The sequence below is a fragment of the Rutidosis leptorrhynchoides genome, chromosome 3, assembly GCF_046630445.1.
Source record: "Rutidosis leptorrhynchoides isolate AG116_Rl617_1_P2 chromosome 3, CSIRO_AGI_Rlap_v1, whole genome shotgun sequence".
Lineage (NCBI taxonomy): Eukaryota > Viridiplantae > Streptophyta > Magnoliopsida > Asterales > Asteraceae > Rutidosis > Rutidosis leptorrhynchoides.
The window spans coordinates 357,218,599-357,239,085 of record NC_092335.1 but is presented as its reverse complement, the minus strand read 5'-3'; the positions used below and the strand labels follow the sequence as shown (position 1 = coordinate 357,239,085).

Genomic DNA, 20,487 nt, shown 5'->3' with positions numbered 1-20,487 from the left:
AGTTACGCTCGTGAATCTTCAATTGGCGGGAGGCATGGGCAATAACTTTTGATCGTTGCATCAGTACACAACCAAAACCACTCTTCGATGCATCACAATAAACAAAGAAATCGTCACTGCCTTCGGGAAGCGATAGAATAGGTGCGGTGGTTAACTTCTTCTTCAAAGTTTGGAACGCTGATTCGTGTGCGGGTTCCCAAATGAACTTCTTGCCCTTGTGAGTCAGCGCGGTCAAAGGACGCGCAATCAGAGAGAAACCTTTGATAAATCTTCGGTAGTAACCGGCGAGACCTAGGAATTGGCGAATATGCGTCGGAGTAGTGGGGGTCTCCCACTTGCTGATGGCTTCAATCTTGGCGGGATCAACTTTGATACCCTGGTCGCTCACAACATGACCCAGAAACTGAACTTCCTTCAACCAAAATTCACACTTGGAGAATTTGGCGTAAAGTTGTTCTTGTCTCAAGAGTTCAAGCACTAGTCGGAGGTGTTGCTCATGTTCTTCTTCGCTTTTTGAGTAGATGAGGATATCATCTATGAAGACAATAACAAACTTATCCAAGTACGGCTTGCTGACACGATTCATGAGGTCCATGAACACGGCAGGTGCATTTGTCAAACCGAATGGCATCAGGAGAAACTCATAATGACCATAACGGGTCCTGAATGCAGTCTTCATCACGTCACTTTCCTTCACCCTTAGCTGGTGATATCCGGATCACAAATCGATCTTCGAGTAAACGCTCGATCCTTGTAGTTGATCAAAAAGATCGTCAATTCGTAGAAGAGGATACCGATTCTTGATAGTCAATTTGTTGAGTTCACGGTAGTCTATACACATACGGAAGGATCCATCCTTCTTCTTTACAAACAACACAGGTGCGCCCCAAGGCGAGAAACTTGGTTGGATAAACCCTCGGTCAAGTAGTTCTTGTAGTTGGCTTTGTAATTCTTGCATCTCGGAAGGTGCGAGCCTATAAGGTGCTTGAGCTACCGGTGCAGCTCCTGGCACTAAATCAATCTGAAACTCTACTGCTCTCTGCGGCGGCAATCCAGGTAATTCCTCTGGGAAGACATCGGAGAATTCCTTCACAATTCGAACGTCGTTCACGCTCTTCACCTCAGTGTCTACAGCTTTCACATATGCTAGGACAGCAAAACGTCCCTTCTTCATAATCTTTTGCGCTTTCACGCAACTAATGAGGTTCAACTTCGAGGTACATCTCTCTCCATAGATAACTAGTGGTTTGCCATCTCCTTGTGGTATGCGAAGTGCTTTATCTCCACAGATAATATCGGCCCTTATCTTGCTCAACCAATCCATACCGACGATCACGTCAAAACTTCCTAGTTTGATTGGTATCAAATCAATTTCGAAATCTGAACCAGCTATGTTGATAATAGCTCCTCGACTAACGTGGTCAACTTTTTCAAGTTTACCGTTGGCGACCTAGACAAGCATACTTTCTTTTAACGGGACTAATGACCAATTAATCTTATCGCAAAAATGTCTACATACATAACTTCTATCCGCACCAGTATCAAACAAGACAGAAGCTAAAAGATTGTTGATTTTGAATATACCTGTCACCAAGTCGGGGTTATCGCGTGCATCCCTTGTATTAACATTAAAATCTCTACCACAGGGTGGTCCTCTGTCTTTTCGCTTGTTTGGACACGCATTTCTGAAATGGCCCGTCTGCCCGCATTCGTAGCACTTCTTCGGCCCATTGGTGTTTGGCCTCCCATTCAAAGTGGTGACCTTGCAGTCCTTCCCGATATGTCCAGCCCATTGGCACTTCTCGCAGACAACATTGCAATACCCAGTGTGGTGTTTGTAACACCTCTTGCATTGTGGTAAGGTTCCTTTGTTGTTCGGGTTGGAGTTGGTGTTGTTGTTGGGATTAGGGTTTCCACCATTGTTGTGCCTCTTGGCGGGGGTTTGATCGTAGTTTCTCCCCCTGTTGTTGTTGTTGTTGTTGTGGTTGTTATCCCATTTCCTCTTTTCACTACTACCAGCCTCAAACTTGGCCTTCTTCGGCTCATCAATAAGAATCTGATTCATGAGTGTATGCACCATGCGAATTGCTTCGGGAACATTCGATGGTTTGGACGAGGTGATGTTTCCTTTGATGGAATTAGGGAGTCCCCAGAAGTATCTCTCCATTCGTTTGAATTCCGGGGTGACCATTGTCGGACACATCAGGGCTAGTTCCAAAAATCTCCTGTTGTAACCATCAAGGTCGTTCCCAACGGCCTTTAACTGCATGAATTCCATCTCCATCTTTTGTATTTCAGTTCTCGGACAATACTCATCAATCATTGCCGCTTTGAATTCCTCCCATGGCGTAGCATACGCCTCATCGATACCTTTTGCTTGAGCTAACGTGTTCCACCACGTTAGGCACCGTCAGATAGCGTGCAAGAAGCAAATTTGGTTTTGTTGTCCTCCGAACAGTTGCTAACTCGGAATACTGATTCAAGTTTGTCGAACCATCTGGTGAGACCAACAGGTCCCTCGATTCCACTGAAGTTATGTGGTTTGCATCTCTGGAATTCCATGTAAGTACACCCATTTCGAACGGGTGGGATAACTGGTGGTGGTGGCGGTGGAGCTTGGAGGTTTCTTTCTGCTAGGGCTGCGGCTACACGTTCATGGATCTTCTCTTCAATTTGAGCAGCAGTAGGTGTGGATCGACCGTTAGCCATGATGTTCTAAACAAAAGTTTTGACTCAAGTCAAATCCAGTATGCAAGTAGTAATAATACAGTATATAGTAACCAACATGGAATCAAAACATCACATGTTATTAAATAACGCATCTAGGTACAAATACCACAGAATCATCGTACAGTAATGTAAATAGAACATCGTGCAAGAATTTAAATAACGCGGAGTTCCATTAATAATAATAAGTTTCATACATCTGAATAAGTCTATACAATACATAAATGAAATATAAAACTACAACTAGTTTACATCAGGAAATCTAATACAAAAGTCCTACGGTGAAGGTGGGTGTAGGATGTCCAAAACCTGAGCCATCTGCTCCTCGAGCTTAGTAACCCGAGCTCGGAGAATCTCTACCTCCCTTGTCAATTCCTCGACTGTGGGAGATGGTGGGGCAGGCGGTGCCGGCGGTGCAGGTGGTGCCGGCGGTGCAGGTGGGGTCGCTGGAGCGGATGGTGCTGGTGGAGCGGGTGGTGCAGGCCGCACGAAGCGGGGTGCAGATGTCCCGGCTCCAGAAATAGTCAGCACGTAACGAGGTGCCTTACGTATGAGTGGGTCGGCAGGGTACGGCACAAGCCGCTTACGGGCAGTAACCCTCCGACGCTGACCAAAAGCGTCAGTGAAAGCACGACCCCCATTCACCCCTGAAATGACGGTGCCGTCAGGACGGTACCGCTTCTTCGGCGGGGTGGAGGGTGCCTGTATAGGTACGTCAGCCGGGTCTTCGTCATCACTGGAGTCTGATGAAGAATCATCTGATGAAGAATCGGCCGATGATGAGTCATCCGAATCATGCGGTGGTGGTACGGGTTGCTGAACTGGCAGTCCGAAGGCAGCCAACATCTGTCTGTGTCTGCCTGGCGGAATCGGCACTAAACGTCCGTCGGGAGTGCGTCGGCAAGGCGTGCGCATATGGTTATGAAATGGCCCTTCCCCGAACTCCGCGGGAATCTCAATCCCACCGATGCGGGGCTGTGACCCCGAGGGTCCGGGAGCAGACGGAGCTGGAATCTCCGTAGGGCCTATGTGTCCATCGGAAGCAGCCACTGGGGCAGGTGTACTACTACTGGCTCCGGAAGTAGAAGCGCCGGGATCACTAATGGGTAGCGGGACCGGTGGATCGGCAACGGTGGTAGGTGGAGTAGATGAAGAGTCTAAACTGCCCAAAACGCTAGCAGGTGGTACATCCGACATCTGAACAAGGAAAAATAAATTTTTCATGTCAGTAAGTCATAAAGCAAGCACGTATTAGGCCAACAGTTTAAATCATGTATAACAATAAGTAGCATGGCAATAACAGCAAATCGTACGAAGGTAGCATGCAATCGAAAACAAGCAATAGCATGCAGTAGTGAAATCATGTAGTAGCATACGGCATATAGCAGTAAAAGTAAGTAGCAGCATGCAGTAAGTTCAGTAGAAACACGTAAACTAGCAAGTTGTAGATTAGTCCTATTAGTGAATCCTACTCGGGTCAATCTTAGACTCACTAATGCAACCTAATTCCCTACAACCAACGCTCTGATACCAAATGTGATGCCCCGTACAAAACCATCGTGTACGAATCATCAACAACATGATCATTACAAGGTTAAGTACTATATGCGTTTTCAAAAGGAGTTTGCATTCAATAATAAAGTGATGTCTAAACCAACATCGAATGTTTTACAATCCAAAAGAATGCTTTACTAAGTAGAAGCAAATAATAAGTGTATGTGACCACAATGGTCGTTACAAGTCATAGTTCAAAAATACGAATGTTTGAATGCAAAATAAAGTAGTTCATGCGATAGCAACTCTAAGCAGCGGGTGTCTACAGCACGACTAGTACACAGCGGAAGCTAACCTCAAGCACCTGAGAAAAACATGCTTGAAAATGTCAACACAAAGGTTGGTGAACTATAGTTTAAGTATAACAGTATGTAAGGTAGGCCACGAGATTTCAGTGCTACAAAGAGCGTTTCAAAACAGTATGATAAAGTATATGTTAACCGTGGGCACTTGGTAACTAACTTAACGTTTATACCCCCTGAAAGTACACTTGGCAAGTGCGTATGTCTACGAAGTATTAAACACTCATTAAATGCTAGCGCTACTAGCCCGAGTGGGGATGTCAAACCCTATGGATCCATATCTAAGATGCGCGTTCACGGTTCAAAAACCAATGATTAAACGTTACCGAGCTAAAGGGAATGTTTATGCCATTGTATAACCCACACATATATAAGTTTAAGTACTCGTGCCTAGTATGTAAAACATAAAATCCGCATGCATTCTCAGTTCCCAAAATAAGTTTAAAGTAAAAAGGGAATGCTATAACTCACAATGATAATGTAGTCGTAAAGTAGGTTCGGAAAAAGGTGTGCAAGTAATCTGTCCGAAAGTCCTCAACCTAAGTCAAATAGTACTAAGTCAGTAAATCGTCTTAATAGGTTTAAAAGTATGTAAATAAGGTCTTAAGGGTCATCATCATTCATCATTTAACAAAAGGTGTAAAGTAGGTTTCGTTTATGAAAGTAGTTTAAAACAAAGACTGACTTCAGTCAGTCACCACGGCCTCTAACCTTACTGAAATAAGGTGAGACCAATGGCTATGGCTCCGTATATGAGTCCCTTAAGTGTGGTAAAATTTACAGAAGCAAACTTATCTTCGTTTGACCGTGGCGACGGTCTAAGTGCGAGTAGGTCAGAAATTTCTGCACAACGTTAAAGAACATAGTGACGATCGGAGGGCCATAAATCCTAAACCGTAACTCGGATTAAGACGAGTCCTATATGAAAAGTTATATACTCGAAAATATCTATATAAAAATCATGGTCTCAATAGCCCAGGTCTACTGGTATGTTACAGAAACAGCAGGTCAGTAGGCTTTGGACAGAAACAGTAAGTTTAAGTGAGTTTCGGTGGTCTTGGTGCGTGATGTTCATCATGGTTCTCATCCTTGATGCATATAGCTTCAAGTGTACAACTCATTGATGTATCTACATCATCTTAACCAAGTCTTGACCATCATAACCCTAGTGAAAATCTAAGACATGAAGCACAACTCACTTAAGAGTTGCATGTAGTTTGATGAACCAAAGTTACATCAAAGTCTTAGGTTTGACACTTACATGAACTATAATAGAAATATTGAACTCTAAACTTGAAAATAAACTAACTAATCAAGATCTTAAGATGTAGAACAAAGTTCCTAGTTTGATCTTGAAGATCCAAGACCCAAAAGTCTAGATCAAGCATAAGTATACAAAGTTATATTTAAAGAAAGCTTATTTTCATGTTTCTTGAACTTTTAAGTTAACTTTAATTCCAAGAGATATGAGATCAAGACTAACTTGTAGTACTTGACCAATAACAACCAACAAACATAAATTAAAGTGCATGTAACTAAATAAACAAGTAAATAAGTTCATGGGTTGTTCATGCTTTTAAAGATTCAACCAAGGTTTGATCTTTAAGTAAAGTAAACTTTAAGTTTACTTCAAGAACTACAAGTATGAGTTACAATACAAGAACTTTCTTTCTTTAACAAGTATTGGAGATCATAAACTAAGAAGTTTATGTCTTGTGTGTTCTTGTTAGAACAAGATAGATGAAGAATCAAACTAATAAGTTTGCTTCTTAGAAGATCATAAGTAAATAACAAAAACAACTAGTAATTACAAGTAATCAAAGACAAGTAACAAGTAGACAAAAGAATGATGATGATGAATGATCTTGGTTCGGTTTTACAAAGAGAAAAAGAAGGAAGAAAAGCTTCAAGTTTACTTACAAGAACTAGAGAAAATGAGAGGAAAGTTGAGAGGATTTTTGCAAGTAAGTGTGTGTGTGTTTGAATGAGGGAATACTACAAGTAAACAAATGATGTAAAAAAAGATTTTGAATCCCTTCCCACCTAGGGAAACCGTAAGTCAGCTGCACACATGGGAGGGGAGGTTTAGTTCAATGGTTCCTTGAATGTTAAAGCTTAAAAGTGTGGATAAATGAGGTGCATGCATGGGGATTGTGGAAACTAGATTCCAATTGTTAAAACTAACTAGTTACCTCACTAAAATGATACTTACACTTGAAGACATGGGCTAACTAAGTCCACTTAAATGGTAGGGTGGGCTCATAAGTCTTATTTCATGAGTCCATTATACTAATCAAAGTCCAAGTTCAATAATTCAAAAGTTAAACCAATTAAAAGCCCAAGTAACTAACCAATCACCATAGTTAATTAAAATGATTAATAAAATTAATCATGAATGTAAATAATACTTGAAAATATTATTCGTGTAAGTTTCGGGTGTCACAAAGACGTTTCGGGCAATTAAAGTCAAGTTCGGGCAATCATGGCAACATGTAAATGTAATAACATACATTCGTTTAATCACATTTATTAATAATAATAATTATTAATAAATAAACGTTGGAAATTCCAGGGTCGTTACAGTTGTCACAGGTAAAAGCCAAAATTACATAATCAATCCCTCAACTACGGTCAACTTTACATCTTTTCAGGGGTATAAAACGAAAATTCATTATTTTATTCCAAAAAGTTAAATAAACTCCACCCGAATTGTTAACTGGCCGTATCTACTCGCTCGCCGCGAGTTAAATTTTTCCGATGCCACCGTTCAACACGAAATAATTTTACGAACCCAACGGGACTAACTACGCGCGAAACGGACACTTTTTAAAAAACGCTAAATACTTCGGGTACCTTTCATACATATACGTACACGTATAACAAACTACCCAAGCTACATACATCGTATCGATGGTTTTGTCTCCCTTTTTTACGCAACCTTCGCGGCGTTTAAAATGCACAGGCAATTAGATACACTAGGTATTAACCACGTGCACCCAAACGCACCCGTATCAAAGCGTTTTTAGTATTGTAAATTCAGAGCGCTACGTTAACTATGAGTATGCAACCCGAAAAGTCCGGCGGCATCGCGCGGGCTACTTTTTCTAGTTTGATTTAAAAGAGATAAGATCAAAATGGTATATTTAAACTGACATCCGAGATATGATGGTTTCATTTTTTTATTACGTGACTATTTGATTACTTCCACATGTAAAGCAAATTGTTGATTTGTAATTCTTGTTAGGTGTCATTTTACATTTCTCATTCGAGCGGTTTTTTTTTGTTTCAAATTTAATAATGTTACTATATCTCAAATTTGTTCAAATGTATACTACGTATTAGTTTGTGGTTTCCGTTTGTCATGTATACAAATCAAGTTTAAAATAATTATCCAGTAAACCTACAATTGATTGATAGTTAAGTGGAATATTAGTTGAAAACATTTAGTTATGTTTAGTTGAATTATGAATTAGTAAGTTAAAAAAATGATATATAATGATATTAAACATAATTAATTAAAAACAATTATTAATTCAACTTAAAAACCATTCTTATAAGAAAGAACAAAGAATTCAAAAACCAATATTCAAGATAAAGAAGTACGAAATCACAATCAAAATAGTTGCAACATTAGGAAACACGTAATTGTTTAAGAATTGAAATAGGGTTAGGTTTCTTGCTTTCAATCCAAAATTCTAATTCAGAGATCATTGCGGCGACATAACGGTTTATGTGAATTGAAGAAACTTCCATATTACTGAAGTGAGGGAGAAAACTGACGAATGACTCTAAATTGAATTTGAAATCAATTTCTGCATCTCGATACTTGACGAAAATATCATCCCCGCATTCTTTTAATAGTTTGTGAAGAGATCGAACTTGAGAACCCAGCTCTTTTAACAGATTGATTTGAAATGTTGAGAACGGGAAATCTGAGGAATAGAGGTGCCTAATGAATTCTCTATAGACGTCTAACCTTCTACTAAGAATTAACAGATTTCCAGTAAACGGAGCTTTTGTTTTATTAGTGTGTCGTTTCTCTTTGGGATTACTGAAACAACCCAACCCGTACTCCGTACGCTATAAATTTTTTTTTTTATACAATATACACATTTATGCGCCAATTAAATATGTAGACCAACTCACAAGTTTCATTAAACCGTACAACCATTACCAATGTTTACAAAAGGCACAATGGCCGTTAATTAAGTTAATACAAGTTTGACCGAATACAATGGTAGTTTATTAACCAAACGACCCGACGAGCATGGTTTGGGACTAAACTACCCAAAAGGTGGCCAACTTCCAAAAGCTCCTACAAGCACATCATCAAGGGCATCTAGTGCCCGACAATCCCCTTCCCTTTATCCTCACCTGCAACTAAAAGATAAACAACGAGAGGGGTAAGCTAACGCTTAGTGAATGCAATAATTATACATGATCATATATAACCTACTTACTTGCATACACTTACACAATACCACATACGAGCTAGCAATTCAACAAACATGCAATCCATCATGCATAAACTACTATCCACGTTCCACATTACGCTAGCAACAATAATAGCATATAGTTCACAATATAATATGCTAAGTACAATTCGCACAACCATGGTTAACCAAGTATACAAGAGAACGGTACATGTAAGTCCGTTGGAGTTCATAACATCCACTAGTGTTACTTATACACCGCGTAATCACTAGTCCCCCGGGTGATGTCTTGAACACCGCGACTAACTCACCCTTACAACAATGTGGCGTCTTAAACACCGCGACGAATCCACACTTCATTCAATACAATGAGTGGTGTCTTGAACACCGCGACACTTCCACTCTCACGACATTGTGGTGTCTTAAACACCGCGACAATCCCACAAGTCAATTACACAAGGAGTAGTGTCTTAAGCACCGCGACAATACTACTCGTTACCTAGAATGTGGTGTCTTGAACACCGCGACACTTCCACATTCATACCACACAAATAAATACATTATATACGTTCACGCATAATTATTCCACTCACCTTGACGCAAGGATGATGAATAATCGCTTCCAAACTTCAAAGCCAAGTACCTAATACATTAAGTACCAATTCAATACATAAACTAGTGGAATTAACCACATTACATTTACTTGGGCATTTAATGACTCAATTTTGCATTAAATGACCCAACCACACCACAACCGCCCTCTTAATGGCCAAGACTCGACTTTAATTACCAACATTAGTGCATTAAAGTCTACTAGCCTCAATTAACATCCACCTAGGGTAATTTACACCCATTTTACCCAAACTAGGTCAACTAGTACATTCTTGACCCAAATGACATCTCTTTCAATTCTAACAAGTGTTTAATGCTTACAATACCATTAACACTTTCAAACTCACAATTACAAGACCAAAACCCTAGATTATGGCCATTAGGGTTTCATTACAACAACCTAACCCAAATTCACCCATTTTACTCCCAAATGGGTCATACAAGCTTCTATTAACCAAAACCCTAGCCATAATCAATTAAAACTCGAAACTTAGAGTTAGAACTTACCGAGACTATCACCACGTAGCTAGAGTCACAAGGAACAACTTTAATACTTGCTCCAAGGATCAACCCTAAATCCTTCCTCTCTCAATCTCACTTTGAATCCAAATGGGTGTTAGAGTTTTGGGAGAGAAATTGAAAGAAAATGAAAAAGGAAAATGAAATAAATGAACTAGTGGACCAGATTTAATGAACCCATCTGATCTATACGTCCATTTACCATTTTGCCCCTCAAAATCTCTTAATTTAACCTAAAACCGGAACCTGGCCAGCAGGCCTGCCGCGGCGCGGCACTAAACGTCGCGGCGCGACGAATCAAAGTAAAATTCACCATGCTTATGTCCTGTTCTGATCTGGAAACGCTTGATGGGTCGCGGCGCGGACCCGTTTGTCGCGGCGCGACATACGCCTGGGTCTGGCCACTTCGACTAGTTAGTCAAATTTCCAAGGTTTCCACAACTAATTCCTTCATTCTCGTTCCCAATACACGTCTAAGCCTCACATCTAAGTCTCACGAGACATAACACTACACAAGCTCATTTGTACACTTATATACGCACATGTTAACTAGCACACAATAAATTATATATATACGTTTATCTATACAATTACGCATAAGCTTCCGAATCATAACGTACAAATGGTTAAATATGTACCTTTAGTCACGTACGGGAAAAACGGGATGTTAAAACTCTCCCCCACTTAGATCGGAGCGCGTCCTCGCGATCCAAGCCGCATGACAAGCCGGAAGATAAACCAAAGCAAACTCTTCGGATTCCCATGTAAACTCGGAACCCTTTCGATGTCGCCATTGCACTTTGAAGGTGCTAACTTCCTTGTTCCGCAACATCTTAACCTTTTCATCAAGGATTGCAACCGGTTCTTCCGCATACTCTAACTTGTTATTCAAAGTAATCTCATCCAATGGCACCCAAGTCGAGTCATCCACAAGACACTTGCGAAGATGGGAAACATGGAACGTATTATGAATTCTCGCAAGTTCTTCGGGTAACTCTAATCGATAAGCAACCTCACCAACACGTGCCAATACCTTGAAAGGACCAATAAACCGAGGAGCTAACTTTCCTCGCTTTCTAAACCGAATCACACCCTTCCATGGAGAAACCTTAAGCATCACCATATCACCTTCTTGAAACTCAATCGTTCTTCTACCTTTATCGGCATAAGACTTTTGTCTATCTTGCGCCGCTTTAAGTCGAGCCCGAATCATTTCAATTTTACTATTCGTCTCCAAAACCAAATCGATACTCCCGATTTCCTTTTGACCCACTTCACCCCAACAAATTGGAGTTCGACATCTTCGCCCATAAAGCATTTCATACGGTGGCATCCCGATACTAGTATGATAACTATTATTGTACGAGAATTCCACCAAGGGTAAGTGCTCGTCCCAACTTCCACCAAAATCAATAATACACGCCCTTAACATATCCTCTAGCGTTTGGTTAGTACGCTCGGTTTGACCGTCCGTTTGAGGATGATACGCCGTGCTCATTTTCAATTGAGTACCCATATCTTCATGAAACTTGTTCCAAAACCGAGATGTAAAGCGAGTATCTCGATCTGAAACAATAGATACTGGAACCCCATGTCTTGATATCACCTCCTTTATAAACAACTTAGCTAAAGTCTCCGATGATATCGTTTCCCGAATGGGAAGAAACAAGGCACTCTTCGTCAATCTATCAACAATCACCCAAATCGTATCGTATTGGGTTCGCGCCGTCTTCGGTAACTTGGTAATAAAGTCCATGGTAATGTGCTCCCATTTCCATTTCGGGACTTCCAATGGTTGTAACTTACCGTAAGGCTTTTGGTGTTCGGCTTTGACTTGCAAGCACGTGACGCATTGTTCAACATACTTAACTACATCACGTTTCATGTCGGGCCACCAATAATCTTTCTTCAAATCATAGTACATTTTCGTTGCACCCGGATGAATGGAATACTTGGACTTATGTGCTTCATCAAGTAGCATTCGCCGGTAATCCCCCATCTTGGGTACCCACACCCTTCCTTGAAAGGACAACAAGCCATGCGAGCCCATTGTAATGAACTCCGATTGGCCAACGATTCGTTCCGTGTGCTTATTGTGAACATAAGCCTCTATTTGATCTTCACCCATCTTTTCAAGAAAGTCATTAGTGATAATCAAACGTAACGATCCCACCTTTATCGCCGGATGTGTACTCTTTCGACTCAAGGCGTCCGTAACAACGTTCGCCTTACCCAGATGATAAAGTATCACACAATCATAATCTTTCACTACATCCATCCACCTACGTTGACGATAATTCAAATCTCGTTGAGTAAAGAGATGTTTCAAATTCTTGTGATCCGAATATATCGTACACTTGACACCATACAAGTAATGGCGCCAAATTTTCAACGCATGCACAACCGCCGCCATCTCTAAATCATGAGTCGGGTACCTCGTCTCGTGTTCTTTTAATTGTCGAGAGGCATAAGCGATGACTTTACCTCTTTGCATCAGAACACACCCGAGTCCATTCAATGAAGCATCACAATAAACCACCATGTCTTCAATCCCTTCCAGTAACACCAACACCGGAGCTTGACATAACTTCTCTTTCAACAATTGAAAGGCGACTTCTTGTTCATTTTCCCAATTAAATTTAACATTCTTCCTCGTCAACTTCGTCAAAGGAGAAGCAATCTTAGAAAAGTCTTGAATAAACCGCCGATAATAACCGGCCAATCCGAGAAAACTTCGGATTTCCGTAGGCGTAGTCGGTCGACTCCAACTTTTCACCGTTTCGATCTTCCCCGGGTCTACCATAATACCTTCTTGATTCACAATATGACCAAGGAATTGAACTTCCCTTAGCCAAAATTCACATTTGGAGAACTTAGCATACAATTTCTCCCTTCGCAACGTCTTCAACACTTCACGTAAATGGTGTTCATGTTCCTTCATACTCTTGGAATAAACGAGTATGTCATCAATGAACACGATTACCGACTTGTCCAACATAGGTTGGCACACTCGGTTCATTAAATCCATGAATGCCGCCGGTGCATTCGTGAGACCAAAAGGCATAACCACAAACTCATAATGCCCGTAACGCGTCCGAAAGGCCGTTTTCTCGATGTCTTCCTCACGGACCCGCACTTGATGATAGCCGGACCGTAAATCGATCTTAGAAAAATACGTAGCACCTTGGAGTTGATCAACTAAATCGTCGATCCGAGGTAATGGATAACGATTCTTGATCGTCACTTTATTCAACTCCCTATAGTCGATGCACATTCGCATGCTTCCATCTTTCTTTTTCACAAACAAAACCGGAGCACCCCACGGCGAGGAGCTTGGTCGAATGAAACCCTTCTCAAGCAACTCTTGGGTTTGATTAAGCAATTCTTGCATCTCCGTCGGCGCTAAACGATAAGGGGTTTTAGCAATGGGAGTAGCTCCCGGAACCAACTCGATGCGAAATTCGACTTGTCTTTCCTCCGGAACACCCGGTAATTCATCCGGAAAGACATCTTCAAATTCGTTAACCACCGGAATCTTACGAATAGGTGGTGGCTCATCACGAGTATCAACTACGTGAGCAAGATAAAACAAGGCACCGCTCTTGAGAAAACGCCGTGCCCTTGCATACGTGCACAATGGTACGAGTCTCCTCCGTCTATCGCCATGAATAATCAACTCTCCCCCACTTGGGGTCCTAACACGAATGAACTTATCATGGCATGCAATATCGGCTCTATAACGATCGAGCCAATCCATACCAACAACAATATCGAACTCACCCATGGTCATCGGAATGAGGTCAATTTTAAAGGTTTCGGTACCAAACACAACATCACAATTCTTACAAGCATCAACCACTAGCGCCGTCTTGCCATCCGCTATTTCGACTTCAACCGGACGACTCAACTTAACTAGCGGTTTATTTAACTTAGATACAAATCGAGGCGACACAAAAGACAAATTAGCACCGCTATCAAATAATATCTTGGCCGGTTTAGAGTTAACCAAGAAAGTACCTGAGACAACCTCGTTCGATTGCTTAGCTTCATCATTAGTCATCAAATAATTTTGACCCCGGCCCGTACCCGCCGCCTTCTCTAACCGCTTGACATGATCATTAACCAACTCGGGACACTCGGTCTTCTTGTGTCCTTCTTTCCCACAATTGTAACAAGTGAATTTTGTAGTAGAGGATGGTTTGGTGCAATCACGGGCCATATGTCCCCTTCACCCACAATTATGACAAGAATAGGGGAAATCCCCCGAAGCACCTTTCTTCACACTCCCCACACTCTCGGAGCCTTTCTTAAACTTCTTGCTAGAAAAATTAGATTGACTTGTAGCTTCAAATTTTTTCTTGCCCAAGGTAAGGCTATTCTTCCTCATCACAAGCGCCTCGAAACCCTTGGCCATGTTAAACAATTCGTCAAAGCTTTTCACCACATTCACACTTATCTTCTCTTGATAACTATCATTCAAGATCCGATAAAAATCTTCCTTTAACATCTTGTCGTTCCCGACATACTCCGGGCAAAATTGAGTTTTAGACAAAAACACGGATTTGAGAGTGTTCAAGTCCATCGACCCTTGCCTCAAGGAACATAACTCGTCCTTTAGCCTAGTGAGATCAGCCGAAGTTCGGTATTCTTCGAAAAATTCCCCCTTAAACTCATCCCAAGAAAAGTCCATGCATCGTTCTTCGCCATAGACTTGAATCTTTGCATCCCACCATAGCTTGGCATCACCTCTTAGCATGCTACAACCATACCTTGTCTTTTTATCGTTAGGGCACTCACATGTACAAAAAGCCCCCTCCATATCGGAGATAAACCGGGCACTCTTAAGTGGGTCTCGTTCACCATCAAAGGTAGGAGGTTGAGCATCCTTGAAGTTCTTAAAGAAAAAGTCTCGCCTCCCCACATTCTCTTCTTGAAGAACAATTTTAATTTGTTCCTTAACCATATCGACGACTTGTTCTTCAATAGTGTCTAGAAACATCTTCTTAATATCAACAAGAAAATCCGCCCTTTGGCGTTGAAAGATGGCCTCAACCTTGGCCGTGAACTCGGGGTCCTCGCTCGTGCCCCCATTATCGGTGTCCTGTCCGTTTCTCATCTTCATTCTATAAAACGGGAAAGATTAAACAACGAAACCAAAGACATGACACATATATACCATACCACCCCATCTAGCTCAACAATCGTCATACATCGCTCGTTTGACACGATTTGCACCCGTAGCAAGGGTAGCTAGTCATTGCTACACGAGCACGTCACATTAACTTGCTAGTACAACGTCTGTCTCGCTCGATGATTCCATCTACAACACAAATCAATTAGTGCATGGTTAGTTCATATAAACCTACGCACTACAATTCCCGATTCGACCCGAAGTCGTACAAGTCCCGCCTAAAAGCGCATACACATAAAAGTCTAAGTCTAGGCACCTATCTCAAGTTGCCTAAATCCCTTAGACCATGCTCTGATACCACTTGAAACAACCCAACCCGTACTCCGTACGCTATAAATTTTTTTTTTTAATACAATATACACATTTATGCGCCAATTAAATATGTAGACCAACTCACAAGTTTCATTAAACCGTACAACCATTACAAATGTTTACAAAAGGCACAATGGCCGTTAATTAAGTTAATACAAGTTTGACCGAATACAATGGTAGTTTATTAACCAAACGACCCGACGAGCATGGTTTGGGACTAAACTACCCAAAAGGTGGCCAACTTCCAAAAGCTCCTACAAGCACATCATCAAGGGCATCTAGTGCCCGACAATCCCCTTCCCTTTATCCTCACCTGCAACTAAAAGATAAACAACGAGAGGGGTAAGCTAACGCTTAGTGAATGCAATAATTATACATGATCATATATAACCTACTTACTTGCATACACTTACACAATACCACATACGAGCTAGCAATTCAACAAACATGCAATCCATCATGCATAAACTACTATCCACGTTCCACATTACGCTAGCAACAATAATAACATATAGTTCACAATATAATATGCTAAGTACAATTCGCACAACCATGGTTAACCAAGTATACAAGAGAACGGTACATGTAAGTCCGTTGGAGATCATAACATACACTAGTGTTACTTATACACCGCGTAATCACTAGTCCCCCGGGTGATGTCTTGAACACCGCGACTAACTCACCCTTACAACAATGTGGCGTCTTAAACACCGCGACGAATCCACACTTCATTCAATACAATGAGTGGTGTCTTGAACACCGCGACACTTCCACTCTCACGACATTGTGGTGTCTTAAACACCGCGACAATCCCACAAGTTAATTACACAAGGAGTAGTGTCTTAAGCACCGCGACAATACTACTCGTTACCTAGAATGTGGTGTCTTGAACACCGCGACACTTCCACATTCATACCACACAAATAAATACATTATATACGTTCACGCATAATTATTCCACTCACCTTGACGCAAGGATGATGAATAATCGCTTCCAAACTTCAAAGCCAAGTACCTAATACATTAAGTACCAATTCAATACATAAACTAGTGGAATTAACCACATTACATTTACTTGGGCATTTAATGACTCAATTTTGCATTAAATGACCCAACCACACCACAACCGCCCTCTTAATGGCCAAGACTCGACTTTAATTACCAACATTAGTGCATTAAAGTCTACTAGCCTCAATTGACATCCACCTAGGGTAATTTACACCCATTTTACCCAAACTAGGTCAACTAGTACATTCTTGACCCAAATGACATCTCTTTCAATTCTAACAAGTGTTTAATGCTTACAATACCATTAACACTTTCAAACTCACAATTACAAGACCAAAACCCTAGATTATGGCCATTAGGGTTTCATTACAATAACCTAACCCAAATTCACCCATTTTATTCCCAAATGGGTCATACAAGCTTCTATTAACCAAAACCCTAGCCATAATCAATTAAAACTCGAAACTTAGAGTTAGAACTTACCGAGACTATCACCACGTAGCTAGAGTCACAAGGAACAACTTTAATACTTGCTCCAAGGATCAACCCTAAATCCTTCCTCTCTCAATCTCACTTTGAATCCAAATGGGTGTTAGAGTTTTGGGAGAGAAATTGAAAGAAAATGAAAAAGGAAAATGAAATAAATGAACTAGTGGACCAGATTTAATGCACCCATCTGATCTATACGTCCATTTACCATTTTGCCCCTCAAAATCTCTTAATTTAACCTAAAACCGGAACCTGGCCAGCAGGCCTGCCGCGGCGCGGCACTAAACGTCGCGGCGCGACGAATCAAAGTAAAATTCACCATGCTTATGTCCTGTTCTGATCTGGAAACGCTTGATGGGTCGCGGCGCGGACCCGTTTGTCGCGGCGCGACATACGCCTGGGTCTGGCCACTTCGACTAGTTAGTCAAATTTCCAAGGTTTCCACAACTAATTCCTTCATTCTCGTTCCCAATACACGTCTAAGCCTCACATCTAAGTCTCACGAGACATAACACTACACAAGCTCATTTGTACACTTATATACGCACATGTTAACTAGCACACAATAAATTATATATATACGTTTATCTATACAATTACGCATAAGCTTCCGAATCATAACGTACAAATGGTTAAATATGTACCTTTAGTCACGTACGGGAAAACGAGATGTTACAATTACATTCAAACAAGTCTGGATAATTGAAAATAGTTGAATATTCTTCCCGTATTTCTTGGCTTTTAGAATTTTGGATCAAAAAACCAAATGCATTTTAATCATCGCCAAGGATAGATTTCTTGGCTTTGTTTGTTAATGATTTAATGGAAAGTGGACTCTCTAAAGGTTCTTTCTTGATTGCTTTCTTCGGGGGCGTGTAACCCGTATTATTACCCAAACTCAGAGCTTCAAGATCGTCAACAACTTTAAAAGAACCACATTGAAATGTGAATACACATTCATATTTAGTAAACATGAGTACATGTAAATGCAGGGTTTGTTAATTTATAATATACATAATTAACACTGGTGTTTGACAATTATTGTTTAGAACATTTCAATGTACTAACACAGTCATACCTTTGACAATGATGTATGCTGAGATGGTGCTGCTTCGTTAGTGGTCTTCAAAGACTTGAGCTTCACTCCCAATGATTGTAAATACAAAATTTACAAATAGATTAATTAACACAACAAATATATAGAAAAGTATCTTAAATATTACTTTTTAATAGTTTGAATTGTTTTAATATATATTAAAGAAACGTCAAATTTAAAAATACGTTATACCTTAAACTTTAAATATTCCTCAGTGAACTTTTCAATAAACACAGGGTCACCAGTTGCATCTTTCACGGTGTATACAGGGTTATCTCGGATTAGAGTGTAGTTATTGACCTCAACTTTAAAGAAAAGTATGTTGCCAATGAGTGCATCAAACTCGACAGGCTGATCCTGACCTTCAGGCAACATTTTATATAGCTGATATGCTGACTTAGTAACATACTTAACGACTTGTGATTGAAACAACGTGAATGAGGCAGTACTATTGTCGTCATCAGTTTTATCTGCTCCAAGAACACTGACTTTAAACCTATTTGAAAACAATAGTATTAAAGTATTTATAAAGATTAATTGTATTATTTTGCAATATAAATTAATTTTTTCATTTAAGGTTAATGATTACCTGAGGCAAACGTTTGGGTTTTCACCACATTTACCAGAACACACTTTCGTTTTAAAGAAAGCAGTTCATCCATACTCAGAGTCAAGTCCACAAGTGGTTTGGCTGTGTTCTCTTTTTGTAACATTTCTTGCAGCCGATGTAACACCTATCATCATAAGGAAGCACCTCTATGATTTCAGCTTGAACAACATATATCTAAGCTTCATATATTAGTATGGGTAATCCCTTAGTCATTAGTAAGAATGTTAGTTTTAATGTTTGACAATACCAAAGTGATATTTGAGAACGTACGCTTGATATTGCTAATTCATCACATCCAACACAAGTAACTTTATCAAACCATCCTTGCAGTTTATCTCCTGGCGGGGTCAACGATGGAGCCAATGATCCAACGGATTCATCGTTTGCATGCATTTCCATAAGACTGAATTTTTTTTTTTTTTTTTTTTTTCACAAGTATAAGTAAAACATAAGTAGTAGGAAAATACACTTTACCAACACGCAAACAATAAAGTTTTGTAATGAATACCATGTTCGAAATTCCTTAACTTCTTGGATATCACCGTTTATGATGACCTTTGTGTAGTTCCAATCAGATCGAATGGTCATTTGTGCTACATTATATACATTAAAAATTAAATTACTGTAATAAATACAAATTTAGTATACAGGCAACATATATTTATGTTTGAGACTTGTGGATACATGTAACAAATAATATAAATTAGTTTAAGGTTTGATTCTTATACTTCAATGTTTTTTAGTTTTGCCGAATTGTAATATTAAGATAACACAATCTTGTTCTTCAACTGCTTTCAAATGTTCAGTAAAAATTCTCATATACTTTCCCCACAACATACACGACAGCATAACATCACTGTTTATAACAACACATTCATAGATTAAGTAGCATAATTAGATTAAAATATGAACAAAATAATTTAGCACAAAAACACAGATTAGGTAAGCGAAAATAGTTACTCCAGATCTTTCTATTCAATCACTATATATGTTGTCTGCGACTCATTAGTGTCACCATATTGTTTTTCTTCACTATAGTTGGTTACTCTTCCAATAACATCTGTTGCATGATAAATATAATGATTCAAAATCGTTAATTATATAAAATAAAAACAAAAAAAAAATTATCAAACTATCGTAGTTGTATGAAATTTTTACATACCTGCTGTGACTCCTAAATATTTTTCCACAAAATCAGCAAAAGGTATAAATTTGATGAAACCATGATCACCATTCCAATTATTATATTCAATTGGCATAACTACTGTCTTATCAGTGATAATCAACTTACAGTCATGAGACCAATGGGTGACTTCCCTTTATAAGTTTTTTTTGAGAAGAAACGCACCCTTAAGTAGGTAATGATGTTGTTCCTTCAATAGTGTTTCGTATTTAGGCTTCAAAATGTTTTTTATAATTACTCCAATACGATCTCTGATGTGGCCGGAACGGACGGCTCGGTTTCGCGGCGGTGTCGTTAGGTCGGCGCCCGCCAGTCGGGTCTCGTCACGAGGGGAGTTATGGTTTTAAATTTATAATATGCGGGACCTAAATCTACTACTCCTACTTAAGGGTGAGTAATGGAAGTATGACCTAAGTCGTTCGTTAAAGAAGACAACAGAATCAAACCTATT

The 20,487-nt window shown here is 40.0% G+C and overlaps 1 protein-coding gene across 1 annotated transcript; it reads right to left on the bottom strand.

Moving 5' to 3' along the window:
* Positions 1-18,219: 18,219 nt before the first annotated feature.
* LOC139901219 (uncharacterized) lies at positions 18,220-20,112 on the bottom strand. The gene is made up of 6 exons (XM_071883948.1): positions 20,016-20,112; positions 19,362-19,446; positions 19,124-19,256; positions 18,844-18,977; positions 18,436-18,739; positions 18,220-18,285 (listed from the first exon to the last, which is right to left on the bottom strand). The coding sequence occupies exons 1-6, from the start codon at positions 20,110-20,112 to the stop codon at positions 18,220-18,222; spliced, it is 819 nt and encodes a 272-aa protein (XP_071740049.1).
* Between the last annotated feature and the right edge of the window lie 375 nt (positions 20,113-20,487).